The 15,757-nt window shown below is 44.1% G+C and overlaps 1 protein-coding gene across 50 annotated transcripts in view; it reads left to right on the forward strand.

The window, feature by feature from the left end:
* The window catches only part of Ank3 (ankyrin 3, epithelial), a 493,951-nt gene that overhangs the window by 353,556 nt on the left and 124,638 nt on the right, over positions 1 to 15,757 (forward strand). For 49 of the 50 annotated variants that reach the window (XM_011243299.2, NM_146005.3, NM_170688.2 and 46 more), the window contains 5 exons: positions 5,281 to 5,478; positions 6,404 to 6,502; positions 11,000 to 11,098; positions 11,187 to 11,285; positions 11,953 to 12,048. The exons of the other annotated variant lie outside the window; for it this stretch is intronic. In XM_011243299.2, the coding sequence (XP_011241601.1) occupies positions 5,281 to 5,478; positions 6,404 to 6,502; positions 11,000 to 11,098; positions 11,187 to 11,285; positions 11,953 to 12,048 (591 nt within the window). The remainder of the gene's footprint in view (positions 1 to 5,280; positions 5,479 to 6,403; positions 6,503 to 10,999; positions 11,099 to 11,186; positions 11,286 to 11,952; positions 12,049 to 15,757) is intronic. 50 annotated transcript variants of the gene reach the window in all.

Below are 15,757 nucleotides of genomic sequence, written 5' to 3' on the forward strand. Positions count from 1 at the left end.
ATATGGCAAAATCCCATTTTTCCATAGTGACATATAAAGAAATAACAATAAACAGTTTTAATGAATAATCTGACTTAACTCTGATCTACTACACCTGGGAGGGGCACAAAAGCCCCTTCCAAGAACAATTCTGTTTCTGAAGACACTGAGGTCACAAGACTCTTCTCTCGTTTTCTTAGAGTTTTATCAGAACCACTCAGAATTCTCCTCGCACAACTCGATTCTTAGTCAAAAACAAACGACAACTTTATAAGAAGAAAAAAAATTAAGGCATAGAACCATTAGTCGACAGCAAAAGAGTGAGGCAGTCCAGTATCCATCAATTATGCATAAGTAAAATGTAGGCTGTATATGTGCTTGGGGGATGGTTCAGTCTTGAAAAGAAAGGGACTTTGGTTGGTTTGTTTGTTTTGTTTTTGTTTTGTTGTTATTGTTGTTGTTATTGTTGCTGCCGCTGCCGCTCCTCCTCCTTCTCCTTCTCCTCCTTGCCCTTGTTTGGAGGCAGGGTCTCACTGTGTCTCACTCTAGCTGGCCTGGAACTCACTCTGTAGAGTACCGGGACTTAAGGCATGCTCCACCATGCCTGACTGGAAGGGATGGCTTTTTACTGTGATTTTATTATACATACATTATACAGAATAACCAGAATAACTAGTAGTGGTGCTGTCATCCATGATAAACAGAAGAGAGCGAGCTGAGCAGGAATCCATAATTCCCTCCAATGAGGTTAGAGAACAAGAGCGATTGGAACCCAAGGTGGGAAGGAGAGAATTAGATACGGGTAGGACCATAAATGGAGAGCTAAACACGATGGGGCCTTAGAGGGAAGGAAGAAGCTGGGGCGGGTGAGGGGGGGGCATGAGAAGGATGGTGAGGGGAGGCTAGAGTGGCTTCTTCAGGTCAGTTTCCCCAGTAACTCTCCAGTCCTAAGAACAAAGAAAGACCTGCCTTTTTCTTACCTTTTAGGGACAGCAGGAAGCTTTATGGACTCTGTCCTAAAAGTACAGGCCTGTGTTTTCAACAACTGTGAAGTTTCTATACATGTATAGAAGAACTTTGGCTAGTCACTTACCCAGGACTCTTCCTTATCCTCCATCCCCTTCCTGGAGCATAAGGGACCCAAGACCCTACTTCAGTAAAATAAAATAAAAATAAAAATAAAATGATAAAATAAGTAGTCAATATCCAGCTTTGCATCTATCAAAGTTTAGAATGAATGTTTCCAAATTTACAAACTCACTGCTCAGTAGTCAGAGAGCAGGACCAGTAAATAATAACTCTGTTATGTTCCATTGACCTGGGGCCACAGTCAATTAAGCATCAACTTTTCTAATGGGACATTGATCTTCGGTATCGCGGCACATTGCTTGGGCCAGTGTTTATGTCCCGATGTCCCTGAAGCACTGCAAGCCAGAGACTTGTTATCAAAGACCAGTTATCTCAGTGACAGACTGGCTTATCTGCTAGGGGAACAATCCTCCACACAGTGCTTTCAACAGCTGAATTCTTTCCAGCACTAAGGGAGTAAACACAAAGCTCACTTCTGCCTCTTTTAAAGTAACAGGAAGGTCACAGGACTGCAGATCTTCCCCAGAAGCCCCACCCACTTCTGATCTTTCTCATTGGCTACTTTTGACGCAAGAGATGCTGGGAAATGTAGTTTTCAGTTGGGCACGGTTTTCTTTCAATAAAAGGAATACATACATCATCTACCATTTTCACCCCCGCAAGTGCAAGTTCAGATTCTGAATGCCAGTAGACAGAGTTTCATAGGGTGCCATTAACACCCCAGCTGCTCCCTCTATGCACACCCTTCTTCTTCACCCCCTTTTCAAAATCGCTGGTACCTTATACACTTCCTAGAAACATGATGCGCGACTTTAGGTGACTGGGATGCTAAAAAGTACATATGCTAAGGGATAATGGGATGCTAAGATCTATTTTTTACCTAATCTGCCTCCAGAGACAGGAAGCTATGCTAGAAAGAAGCCTGGCTTGGTTGCTGGCAGAATTGAGAGGCTAATTAGAAAGCAACACTTGAGCCTGTAGTAACTGGTCATACTTCTTACTTTACGTATCTGTGGGGTGGGGGCATGGTGGGGGACTATCAGTAGGGTTTTAAATACCATCTATTGCTTTTGATAATTGTTTGTAGTGTGACTCGCATAGGTTCACGTGACAGATATCGTCTTCAGCAAGAATCTCGGGAAGTGAGATTTGAGAGATGGTGTAGCAGTCAGGAGTATCTTGTACTCTTGCAGAGGACCTGGGCTCAATTCCCAGGACCCACATAATAGCTAACAACCATCTACAACTCCAGTTTCAGGGATCAATGCTCTTTTCTGCCCTCTGGGCACACAAGGCACATACATGGTACCCATACATGCAGGGAGACACTGATACACATAAAATAAAAACAAATACTTTGTTTTAGAGTGTGAGGCAGTAAAGATGTAAGATCATGCTTTGATTGGGCTGCAGAGATGCCTCAGTGGTTCAAAGTATACTGCTCTTACAGAGGCCAGAGTTTGGGTCCCAGCAACCACACCAGGAAGCTCAAAGCCCTCATAACTCAAGATCCAACAGATTTAAGAACAGCTTCTGGTCTTTGTGGGCACCTGCGCTCACACATACACATAATTAAAATATTTTTTGAGAAGATAAAAACACTTTAAAGGATTATTCTATAATTGGCTCTCCCTGGTTGGTTTATCAAATTAGTACATCTTCCTTGAGGAGAGATAGGAACCAAGCACACTTTTGCTTTCCTGAAAACAGAGTTTAGGAAGCTCCAGATAAATTCCTTGCCTCTTATTGAAAGGATTTCCTCGGAGTCTCTGAAATAATCTTGGTTCTCTTACCTTAGACTATAATTTGTCCCTCCGATGGAACCAGGATAAGCTTTAAAAGCTGTGAGTCTCAATCTGTGGATAGCGACCCCTGGTGGTCGCACATCAGATATCCTACACGTGAGATATTTATATTATGATTCCTAACAGTAGCAAAATTACAGCCACGAAGTAGCAGTGAAAATAATTTTATGGTTTTTGGGGGGGGGGGGTGTCACAACATGAGTAACAGTATCACAGGGTCTTAGTCTTGGGATAGTTGAGAACCATAAAGAATAATGTGTATCTTGTCTGGCATGACACACATTGTAGAGATGCTAGAGCATTTTAAATGGTTCCTTAGGGCCTAGAATTTGTGGGATACGTTAGAAGACAGCAGATTGTCACGTCTGAGAGGATAGCAAACCCTTTCCTGGTTGGGGACGGGAAGTGACTAACACATGGTCTTTTTCTTTTTTTTTTTCTTTTTTTTTTGTTTCCTTCTCTTCTCTCTCTTTCATTGATGCCTTTTGTTTTTGAGACGGGTCTCACCATGTAGCCCAGGCAGGCCTTGTCTTTCCAAATGCTGCACTTACACACGTGCAACGCCACACCTGGGCTCAGCTGAATAGTCCTTTATAAATGTAAAAAACAAAGACGATTCCTGGTAAGGACTTCTCTCATCTTTACCACCCACACTGTTAGAGTTAGGCATGTTGACTAATCCTGCTTCCTCTTTTTATGCTGCTTTGTGAACTTTCTCTTTTATGGAGGGATTGGTAGGTAGTGAACTGTCTCTTGCCCTCATGTCTTACACTGTAGCCTTGGGCCAAGTCCAGTGCTCCTCTGAACTACAGAGGCCTAAGTCCCTGAAGGGTGTGTCGGAGCATTTGGTCAGAGGGCCAAACGTTTCTCAGGGTAAGCTGGTGTTTCTACATGGCAATAGGTCAAGACTAAAAATAGGATTATAAAACCTCCTTCTGCCCTGACTTGGCGAGTCGGAGGAGTCTAGAGGTGACATTTCCACTCTTCACTTCCACTCGCTATGGTCAAGTTCGTGTCCGTATCACAGTGCAATCTTGACTTTCTTGTAGATGATAAAGTCCCAGAAGCACTTTCTCAGGTCAGACACTCAAGTCTTCCGAGGTCCAACTCATTAACAGGAGTCTCTGTCTATAGCAGAATATCAGGACCATCTGAGGGAAGGGTGGCTGAATATTCCGAGAGCATTGGAGCATCTAATTCTGACTGCAGAGTCTCCTTTCTTCCTTTAATCGATGCGTGCCTGTCACTTTGAAACACGCTATGAGGAGATAGCCTGTGCCCTAGATAGCTTCAAACTGTGGCAAGAAGAGACAACTATGTAAAGGAAAGAATGTCACTAAATGTCCAGTACTGGGGTTAAAGGGGTCAAAGACAAAGTGGTGGCTGGGTGTTGGAAAGTGAGAGGCAAAAAGAAGCAGCCGAGTTCCCTGAGGGCATGGCCCTTGAGTTGAGCTTTTGACTGCCTTGTGCTATCTTCGTAGGCAGGCTATGGGAAAGTGTTCTTGGTGGAATGAGTGAGGCAAGTCAGGGAAACCCAAAACAATAATCTCTCTCAATATCTGCAGGGCGATGGGTCTGGCTATCGACTACAGAGGGTCAGACAGACCATCAGGAATCAATGAGGAAAAAAAAAAAAAAACAATTCCCATGAAGATTAAAGATTGCAGCTTGCAGGCAGTACACGGTGTCTTCATTCTTTGTGGGCTGCTCTGACACCATATTGATAAGGAACAGGAGACTTCTCACTGTTCTGGAGGCTGGGAAGGCCACGATCGAGGAGTTCACATCCTGAAAGGGTCTTGTGTGTCATCCCATGGCAGACAGTGGAAGGACAAAGAGTGGCAGGGAGCTAAACTCGTCTTCTCAAAAGCTCATTCTCTCCATAACCCCCTCCCTCCACAGCCCCCTCCCTCCATCTCAGCTGTAAGAGCCTCTTGGGGGACAAACCCTCCTGCATCCTTACCATCACTTACAGGTCCCCATTCCCAACACCACTGATGGGGGAGGGGGTTCGGGTGGGAGGGTTTCCAGCACATGAAGACTGGGACACCTTTCAAATCAAAACAGACAGACAGTAAACTGATTTGAGGAATGGAGTTTTGAATGGCTCTGAGCATGCCCCCTTGATAACATATGGCTTACTCCTGAAGCCCCAGTTAAATGCGGTAATATTTATTGAGCACCTACTTTTATAGATGTCCTTTCCAGAAACCAGCAGCATGCCAACTCTGTTACTTTAAATTGCACTTTTCCCAACCCAGAACTGCACTAATGAGACTATTTGGTTTAGCAGTTTCTTTACTTCATCATGTTTTTCCGTATGGTGAAAGAGAGCCACAAGAAAGGGAGACGCACGGCATGCATCTTTTCTTGGTACTAGACATGACCGAGTGATTGGTTTTGACAGAATGGCTATACACCACTGCACATCGCGGCCAAGAAGAACCAGATGGACATAGCCACGTCCCTGCTGGAGTACGGTGCTGATGCAAACGCGGTTACCCGGCAAGGGATTGCGTCCGTCCATCTTGCGGCACAGGAAGGGCACGTGGACATGGTGTCGCTGCTCCTGAGTAGAAACGCGAATGTCAACCTGAGCAATAAGGTGATTCCCTTCTCTACAGAGCAAACCATAGCAATTATATCCTCAGAAAAGTCTGAAAATTGATCAAAATTTTCAGTTCACATAGAAATATATATGCAGGGCTGGCAAAACATCTTATCCTGTTAGGGAATTTGTTGACAAGTCTAATGACCCAAGTTCCATTCCCTCAAACCCACTGGTAGATGAAGAGAACGGACTCACACAAGTTTATTAACAACATTAACAATGTAGCAAGAACATTGCCATGATATAGCACTATATTATTATAATACCTATAGTATTGTAATATTATGCATTAATATTAAATTGATTAAATTGAATTAATTAACTAAATTAATTGATTTTGTTGATTTGATATTTATTTTCATTTAATCATTAATAAATAATTAATAAATTATTTTAATATTATATATTAATGTTAAATTCATATTAATTAATATTAATAAAATATACAATATTTTAATAATTGTCAATAACTTTTTGCTGAAGTTAACCCCACTGATAACATATTAAAACTCCAGCATGATTTTGAGTTTAGAGTCTCTGATGTATAGTGATCACCCACAAATGTTTTTTGGGGCACACAGTATGATTGCTTCTCTTGGCTTTAAAAATATGACTACAAAGAAGTGAATAAGATGGAAAGCGAGTCCAGATGGATCAAATGTCATAGTCTGGAGCAATATGAGTCTGTGGTGAACATCCCTGCCACTCTGGGGTACACCTGAAATATTTTTATGAAGCCTATGGTCAGCAGGGCTGATGTTGGGCTCCTACAGAGTGGTACATGCCCTTACTCTGAGGGCTTTTCCTTTAAGAAAGGAGTAGTCAAAGCTACTTTCCTAGAACTCACAAGCCAGATTTCAAACATGCACGCACTCACCCTACCTATGACTGACGGCCATGCCCTTGGGATCTCTTGCAGAGCGGTCTCACCCCACTCCACCTGGCTGCTCAAGAAGACCGAGTGAATGTGGCCGAGGTCCTTGTCAACCAGGGGGCCCATGTGGATGCTCAGACAAAGGTACATCTCCTTTTTCATCCAACAAGGGAGGAGCCCAACCAAGTGCCCTGGAGTGGCCCCCGCCTCAGTAGGAAGGCTGCAGCCATAGGCAGAAAGCTGTCCCGATCCTGTCAGCACTTTTCTTTGAGTCTCTGGTCAGATGCTCTCTCCTGATTGGCCCAAATTCTTCTTTAGCTGCATGTCAGTGTCCTGTATCAGCAGCAGCCATCCTGACACATATCTGCTTTGGGGACAGTGTGACCAGAAAAAGAGAAAAAAAATAGAGAGAGAGAGAGAGAGAGAGAGAGAGAGAGGGAGGGAGGGAGGGAGGGAGGGAGGGAGGGAGGGAGGGAGGGAGGAAAAAGGAAGGAAGGAAGGAAGGAAGGAAGGAAGGAAGGAAGGAAGGAAAAGAAAAACTTGGTGGCGGGCAGTCGAAGTTTATCCTGTGTGATTAGTGAGGGGTGAAAGCTACTCCCTTGTTGTTTACTTCATGGATCCCTTATTGTCTGAGCAGTTGACCTGCGATTCTTATCATTTTTATTTTTCTCCCTCTCCCTCTGGTAAAATATCTCTTCCAAAAAGAAATGCAGCGCTGGCTAATGCCGTGCAATGCCACCATGCAAGCACAGATAAGAACATGCATATTCTGTGGAACTATAAGAGATACATTTCCTATGTGTTTCTTCCCTCGAAACATTGGAGACAGGGTTTCCCCGAGTAGCACTGGCCGCCTGAAACTCACTCTGTAGAGCTGGCTGGCCTCGAACTCACAGAGAGCCACCTGCCTCTCCTTCCGGAATGCTGGGACTAAAGGTGTGTGCCAGCACCATTCTTCCCTGGTACAGTTTATTACAGGGAAAGAATGCTGAGCTGGGCACAGTGGCTCATCCCTGCGATCCCTGTGAGCTCAGCACTTGCTAAGCTGAGGCAGGAGGGTTGCCGAAAGTTCAGGGGTAGCCTATGCTACAGTGAACTCCATGCTGAGTTTTCAGCACATGGAACTCTGTTTCAAAGACATGAATGCCTGTTAAATGTCATGTACATACAAACATTGCTGTGCATGACAGGGGTTAGTTCTGAAGATGACCTGGGGGAGGTTTAAGGCAGGAGCAGCTCACTGCTCTAAATACAGGGCACACACTCACACACACACACAGACACACACACACAGACACACACACACACATATACACACACACACACACATATATATACACACATATACACACATACATACATATACACACATACATATTTACAAACATACACACACAAACATACAGACATATACACATACATATATACATATACACACACATAGACATACACATACATATACACACATACACACACATACATACACACAAATAAATAAATGTGAATTTTAAAAATTTAATGACTATAAAAATATTTTTCAGTATTCTATGGATCTTTGTAAACAATGATGTCTAATAGCATTCTTTTGACTATTTCCTTATTTATTCCTTTATTTATTTATCTACTTATTCCTTTGTTTGTTTGTTTTTGACATACTGGGAATCAAACCCAGTGCCTTGTAGGCACTAGTCAAACACTACCACTGAACCAGCCCCTCGAGTAACATTAAGATTATTAAAGCAGCTAGTTGTGAAACTGTCAAAAGACACCTCAATACCTAGTGAATTAGCAAACAATCTTTGGTTGGGGCAGAGGTTTTAGTTCTAGGTGGAGTCGTCCCTGAAGAAGACTGTGCCCAGTGTAAAGAGAGCCTAGGGCTGACACCTGGAGAGCCACCAGTGTTAAGGAGCAGAAGAAAAAGTGGAGATCACATTCTAGGACAGAGTCATACCGCATGGAAGGCATATGGTGATATGAAATAAACTCTTGATTGAAGTAACACACAGCTTCCACCTGAGTCTTCCACCTGAGCCTGTCACCTCTTCACGCATGCTCGTGTGTGTGTGTGTGTGTGTGTGTGTGTGTGTGTGTGTGTGTGTGTGTGTGTGTGTGTGAGAGAGAGAGAGAGAGAGAGAGAGAGTGAGAGAGAGAGAGAGAGAGAGAGAGAGAGTCGTATTCATGTGTGGTGTATGCCTACATGTTGGTGTGCGTGCTTGTTGGTGTGCAGGAACATGTCTGGAATCTTCTCTACCACCCCTGACCCCCATCTTCTTTTGTCGTTGAGGAAGGGTCTCACCCTAAACCTGAAGCTTGCTACTTCAGCGAGGCCGGCTGCCAGCAGGTTCCCAGGCGCCACCTGTCTGTGCCCCGCAGCCCTGAGATCTGAAGCACGATGACTATGCCTGACCTCTGACACTTGTCCTTACACAATTCTGTCTGTCCAGTCCAGCAAGTACAACAGTCAGCCCTCGATTGCATCCCTCTTTCCAATCCCTTATTTGCCAAAGATTTAGAATATTTGCTGGGCACCTGTGATGTGTACGAAATGATGCTAAGAGCAAACAGGGTGCACCCAGCACTTTCCAAAGGTGCTTGCTGCTAGCTGGAAACTCTCTCAAGTTGTGCGATGCTAGCCATGTCTTTGCACAGTGCCATCTTGTCTGGGAACACTATGATCCAAAGATCCTATCTCTGTGAGTACAAGGTGGCCCTTCTTGGCTGTGTACATAGTTGCAGAAAGTATTCATAATTATGCATGTGATGTGTGTGTGTGTGTGTGTGTGTGTGTGTGTGTGTGTGTGTATACAGAATATGTGCCACAGTACATGTGTGGACATTAGAAGGCTTTTAGAAGTCAGTTCTGTCCTTCTGCCATGGATTCCAGAGATGGAACTGGAACTTAGGCCATCAGGCGTGGTACCACCATTCAAACCTGGTGAGCCATCTCTCCAGCCCCACGCACACGTGTTTTTAACAAATGCTTTGTGACAGCAGAAAGGCTGGCGTGTCAGAGGAGGGAATAGGAGAGGTGTCCTCAGTGCATAGACAGGAAGGGGCACAGGGAAAGACCATAGTCACCTGAGCCCATCAGTCCATTATAATAACTTAGCACTTTACCCAGAGTGAGGTGGGAAACTGTACATTTAAATGAAGCATTTAACTATTGATTCTCACAACCTACTCCATTTGGCACAAGAGCCCGGGGAGACTGTTATGTTATTATGCAAGTTAAATACTTGAAGAACATTTTAATATTTATATTAGTGAAACGTGTAGATGTGTGTGTAGTATGTATGTGTGGTATGTATTTGTGGTATAGTATATGTATGTATATAGCGTATGTGTGTATGGTGTGTGTATGTATGTGTGGTGTGTATGTGTGGAGTGGTGTGTGTGTATGGTGTGGTATGTGTGTGGTATGTATGTGTGTGGTATGTTTGTGTGGTGTGGTATGTTATATGTGTGGTGTGTATGTGTGGTCTGGTGTGTGTAGTGTGTATGTAGTGTGTGTATGTGTGGTCTGGTGTGTGTAGTGTGTATGTAGTGTGTGTATGTGTGGTCTGGTGTGTATGTGGTGTGTATGTGCGGTCTGGTGTGTGTGTGTTGCACATTCTGGTATTAAATTCAAGTTCTCCTGTTTGCAGAGCAACTACTTTATTGACTGAGTCATCTCCCATCTCCAGAGTGTCACTACTTTTGAAATAGTAATTTAAAGTATATATGTGTGTATATATAGTTTTAGAGAGAAGAAGAGAGAGAGAGAGAGAGAGGGAGAGAGAGAGAGAGAGAGAAAGAGAGAGAGAGAGAGAGAGAGAAAGTGTGAATCAGCAGTCCCTAGGAATCATTGGCTATCAGTCTAAGAAAGAATTGGTGGCTGTGTGTCAGTCACTGGGTTTGAAATGGCCACACTCGGGGAAGAAAGGAGGTCGATTTGCTTTAACTTGAGCAGCTATAGCAGGTTCAGGTTCTTCCTTTGACAACAGGAATTCACACTGGGCTCCTCGCTTGACAGTTTCTCTACGTCTGCCTATCTGTGGTGGGCTGGGTTTGGTTGGTTTTGGTTGGTTCGTTGGTTGGTTGATTTGGTTTGGTTTGGTTTGGTTTTTCCTTGAGGTCTCACTGTGCAAACCTGGCTGGCCTGGAACTCACATAGGTTTGCCTGTCTCTGCCTCTGAAGTCCTGAGAGTAAGGGGATGCACCTCTCCCTCTCCCGCCTCCCGTCCCCACCCTACCCCAAGATTGTCCCTTAGCCATTTTGTTAGAGAATAGACTATTCAATCAATGCTAACCCAATCTGTCCATATCACACTCTCTGACCTCATCAATCAGTTACCGAATCCACCGGTCTGGGCCACTGATTGGCCCATCTTTCCTTCCTGTCCTGAACAGCTATGCAAGAGAGAAAAGAGCTGATATAAGAGAGGAAGTAGAATACCTGTTTTTATGTTCAACCAGATATATTAAGACTAACTCTGAAAAGGGCACTTTTTTTTTATGGAAAAGAGGTTTTTTTTTTTTTTAAATCTATTTTCCAGTTAAAAAGGAAACTTGAATAATACTTTTACTTCCGTTTAGCAAAGCTGTTACTAAAAGTGTACTTACAATGTTTCTTTTTTTTTTCTTTCTGAAATATAATTACAGATGGGCTACACCCCGCTCCATGTGGGCTGTCACTATGGAAATATCAAAATAGTCAATTTTCTGCTGCAGCATTCTGCAAAAGTTAATGCCAAGACGAAGGTAGGCTCCCTCCCCCTTCCTCCCCAGCAGAGCCCTGGGTTTTGTATTCAAGGAAGTGTGTGCCATCTCTCCATTGTTTCTTCTGCAGAATGGATACACAGCACTGCACCAGGCTGCTCAGCAGGGCCACACGCATATCATCAATGTCTTGCTTCAGAACAACGCCTCCCCCAATGAACTCACTGTGGTGAGCTGTGGGCCAGCACGGTGGGAGTGGAGGAGAGTGGAGGGGGCTCTAAGGTCTTCCCACATTTGGATCACCTGCCAGTTGCTTTTCTGTTATCTTAGATAAATTACATAAGAGCCTTCAAGGCAAACAGTATGTGTGTCCCACTGACTGCTCACATAGATTCTATGTCATAGAGCCACATGTAGCTGCCCAAACATGGACGGGTAGAAACAGGTAAGCTGGGCTTTTACAAAACCTGTCTATTAGCTGTCTTTCTGTCACTACAACAAAATACAGGAGGCAAGTAACTTAATAGACAGAAAGTCTTTCTTTGGCTGACAGTTGCACAGGGGTCAGTGCATATCGCTTGACCCCATGAGTCTGCAGGGAGGTTGACCATTTATGTCAGGGATGGCCTACTGAACCTTATCTCACAGCCACCAGGAAGCAAGCAAGGCAGGAGAGGGCTGGAGTCCCAATACACCCTAAGGATACTCCCCTAGTGACATCACACACACACACACACACACACACACACACACACACACACCATGACATTTGGGATCCAAACTATAAAATTACAACATTTACACTTTTGCATATAGTAGCTGGGTTGATGTGGTGAGAGATTGGCCTTGCCTTGGTTACAGGCTGAGTGACCTTGTCCACATTTCCCTGCTTCCAGAATGGGAACACAGCTCTGGCCATCGCCCGGCGCCTTGGTTACATCTCGGTGGTTGACACACTGAAGGTCGTGACGGAGGAAATTATGACCACCACTGTGAGTAATGGATGCTGAAATTACAGCCAAGTTTCCCTGGGCTTTTCTAGAATGTTCCGTCTTCCTCCATTCATAGGCTAAGTACCACGTATTTAAAATACTGTCAATGTACCAAACCCCTAAATGTCTGACATGAATGAAATTTGAAGTACTGAATATATATAATCTGTGAAAGTTGCATATGGAGCTGAAGAGATGGCTCCATGCAGCCAACACCTGCCTCAGGTACAGTGCAACTGCCATTAACTCCAGCTCCAAGGGCTCTATCATCCTCTTCTGACCTCTACAGGCACCGTACTCACATGCTATCATACACATAGGCACACAGACCCACAAATAAGTAATAAAATAAAGCTTAGGAAAAAAATAGTTATGTACGTGGATAAAGAGTTTTGTTTCCATGTTCTATCTTAACATTGTAAAGATTTTGAAAACTTCACATAAGATCCTTATTTGTCGGATGACCCTGTTCCATTAGATACATTTTAAGAAGTCTTATTACATTTCATTGTGTGTGTGAGGGTACACACATGCCATGGCGTGGGTGTGAAAGTCAGAGGATAACTCGTGGGAGTCAGTTCTCTCATCCGACCAGGAATAGGTTCTGGGAATTGAACTCAGGTCATCCACCGGGCTAGGCAGCAAGTATCTTTCCAACTGAGCTATCATCCCTGTCCCTACATGTATTTAAACACACAGAGACACACAGACATACACACAGAAACACACACACCCTTCAAAGCATTTTCACCCTGTCTAGAGTCTTTGGGACTAAGAGATGTTAGGACAGTGGAATTTGGGGATAACGTCATCATTTCCCTTTTGCCATCTCCCAATCTAAAGGAAGTCATAGCTGCTGTGCATAACTTCCGTATATGCAGCACTTTCTATAGAAAGCCGTGGGCTCAGACTGTCTGCAGCTATGTGCTGGCTGAGTTATATGGCAGTTCACAGGTTTTAGAAACCAGAAAATAAATCTGCTGAGTAGAAGAACTTATGTGACTTACCAAACAGAAAATGCTCTCTCACCAGAATCTATTTCTATCATTACCATAAAGTTTAGGAGGAAAAATTGTACTTAGCAATTTATATAGCTTTCAAAATCCAAAATCTGTTATTAGATTCTTTTGGATTGTTTTTGTTATTTGTTTTGTTTTGTTTTGTTTTGTTTTGTTTTGTTTTGTTTTGTGACAGACTCATGCTGAGTAAAGCAGGCTAGTATCTAACTCACAAAGATGATCCTGGTTCTGACTCCAGAGTAAAGATGTCCACCATCATACCTGGCTATTATTAAATTCCTAGAGAAAGGCTAAGCATCTAATGCTTTTCTAGCCTTAATGTTCTGGATTCCCCATGTAGCTCTTTCTAGAGGACAAAGAAAAGAGGAGAGCAAGCTGCTTAACAGTAGCCAAGTGGCACGATGCTACAAATATTTGAGTCATTACAATGAATACATCAGTTTGCTATTCTAGTGTCAGAGGACACTTGTCTAATAACTCAAAATATGAATTATAATTGAGTCTCTCACCCACTAGGCGATTTCACAATGTTTATGTGTGATAAAAATAAAAGCTTTGTGCTAGAGAGGTGGCTCAGCAGTTAGGTGCTCCAGCTACTCTTCCAGAGGACCAGGGTTCAGTTCCCAGCACCCATACTGGTGGCTCCCAATATCTTGTAACTTTGTCCTCAGGTATTCAGTGACCTCTTCTGGCCTCCACAGCCACTGTTCACACATGTGTATACACAGACATGCACACACACGCTCATGCACACACACAGGCACATAAATGAAATGTCTTAAAAAGTGAAACACTAAAAGAATTAAGCTAAACTAGAAGGCTGACCATATATATCTTGGCTGGTAAAGCACGGACAAGGCTCTTAGTTGGAGTCTCAGTACATCCCAGCAACCATCAGCCTACATTCACAGAAAAAGAGGACGGTGCTGCAGCTTTGGGAAAGGCTCTCAGGCTCCCACCAGAGTCTGTGGCAGCAGAGCCACTTCCCTTGTGTGTCATCACAAAGCTTGGTTGGCAGAAGATAATGCTTGCTAAAAGCAAGGTCCAGACTGTCCCGAGAAGCCAATATGGTCTCCATACAAACTGACCAGCAAAGCAGGAATGAATCCAACCTCCTGGTACTTGAGACTTTATTGCAAACTCAGACACCACCTTCTCAGACCTGCTCTCGCGCTTATGATATATAAGCATCTATAATGTATAAGGAATATGAATTTTCATAGATGGGAGGATGTGATTTGCTTTGGTGTCTATAATCGTAAGTGGCATAGCTCAGCCCCCACCCTCTTGGTCCAGAAAGTTACTGAAGCCTCTGAAGCCATTGTTTCTATAAACAGATTCTCCTACACGGGGACAGTGTATAATGTAGCAATCCTGAGAAAGAAAGTTCCTAAGGGCCTCTGTTGTCACAGCAGCATGAGGAACTAAGCAGCCAGAAGCAAAGCTTCAGAAGAGAGGGTTCCTCCTTTAATGGCCTTGAGGTTGCACGTCTCTTGATTATGCTGCTTAAAATACTCAGTGTCTCTGGAAGTCACCATCAGGGCACGCCGAGCATCCAGGTGTCAGTTGCTAGCACCTTGCTCAGCATAAAGGAGCCAGGACTCCTGCAAGAAACAGCTGGATATGTGATTAGAGTAGGAATGTCAAGGTGGATCTGGAATGTCTTCTGTTGCTCCAAAGTAAGTGTTTCAGTTGGCTGTCTGCGGCTGTGATAAAACACAGACCAGAAGCAACTTTTGGAGCAGCCATCTCAGCTTATAGGTTATTCCTATATTGTGGACAGGGTATGCTCCCTCACTGAGAAAAACCAGGATAAGAAGTCACAACAGGAACCTGAAAGCTGGAACTGAAGCACAGGCCATGGAGGAAAACCGCTTACTGGCTCTCTCCCAGTGACTTGCTCAGTTACAAGTATTTTTGTACAACCAGGGGCCACCTGCCCAGGAGTGGCACCATCCCCAGTTGATGAAAACTCACCGCCACAGCAAAGAACAGGCACTGCCATCACTACCAAAGTTAAATGACATATATGAATACAAGGAAGGAGGTCAGGGGTGGAGGGTAGGGAGGTCACACACAAATCAATAGAAAAAGTTCAAGAAGTCCAAGGCTGGAACACTTTGACCAGAACTAAATCAAAAAGTATTAACACATAGTTCAAAGTATGAAGCAAATATTTCGAAGCCCATGCTGGTGTAAGCAAACAGCTGAATGTGCGGGAAAGACCGTGCAGGCTACTGAGGGAAAAGAATCACAGAAAGTATACAGGGCGTGTGGCTCATCGTCAGGCCCCTGCCTCAGGGCCTGTGCTCAATCCTGAGATGGGAGGTGGTGCGACTGCTCCCCTGGCGAAGGATTCCAGATTCCTTCAGAAAATGCTTCACTCTCAAGGAAGCATTGAGCCTAATTCCCCACAGCCCTAATATGAGCTGGCACGGTGGCCTCCCTCCAAAACACAAATGCATGAGAGCAGTACCCAAGCAAAGGAGAACAGAGAGGGCAAGGTTTCAGAGGAGAAAACTGGTGGCTATGGCCTCAGCCAGAAGGTAAACAACCGCATTTGTTATAATGATGGACGGTGAACGAGGAAGGGAGCTTCGCCTCCACAGCCTGCCTTCCCCAGGGTGATCGCAATAGAAAAGACAAGGCAGACGTCTCTTTAAACGACTGGCATGGCTCAGGACCCTCAA

The sequence above is a fragment of the Mus musculus genome, chromosome 10 (genome assembly GCF_000001635.26).
Source record: "Mus musculus strain C57BL/6J chromosome 10, GRCm38.p6 C57BL/6J".
Classification (NCBI taxonomy): Eukaryota; Metazoa; Chordata; class Mammalia; order Rodentia; family Muridae; genus Mus; species Mus musculus.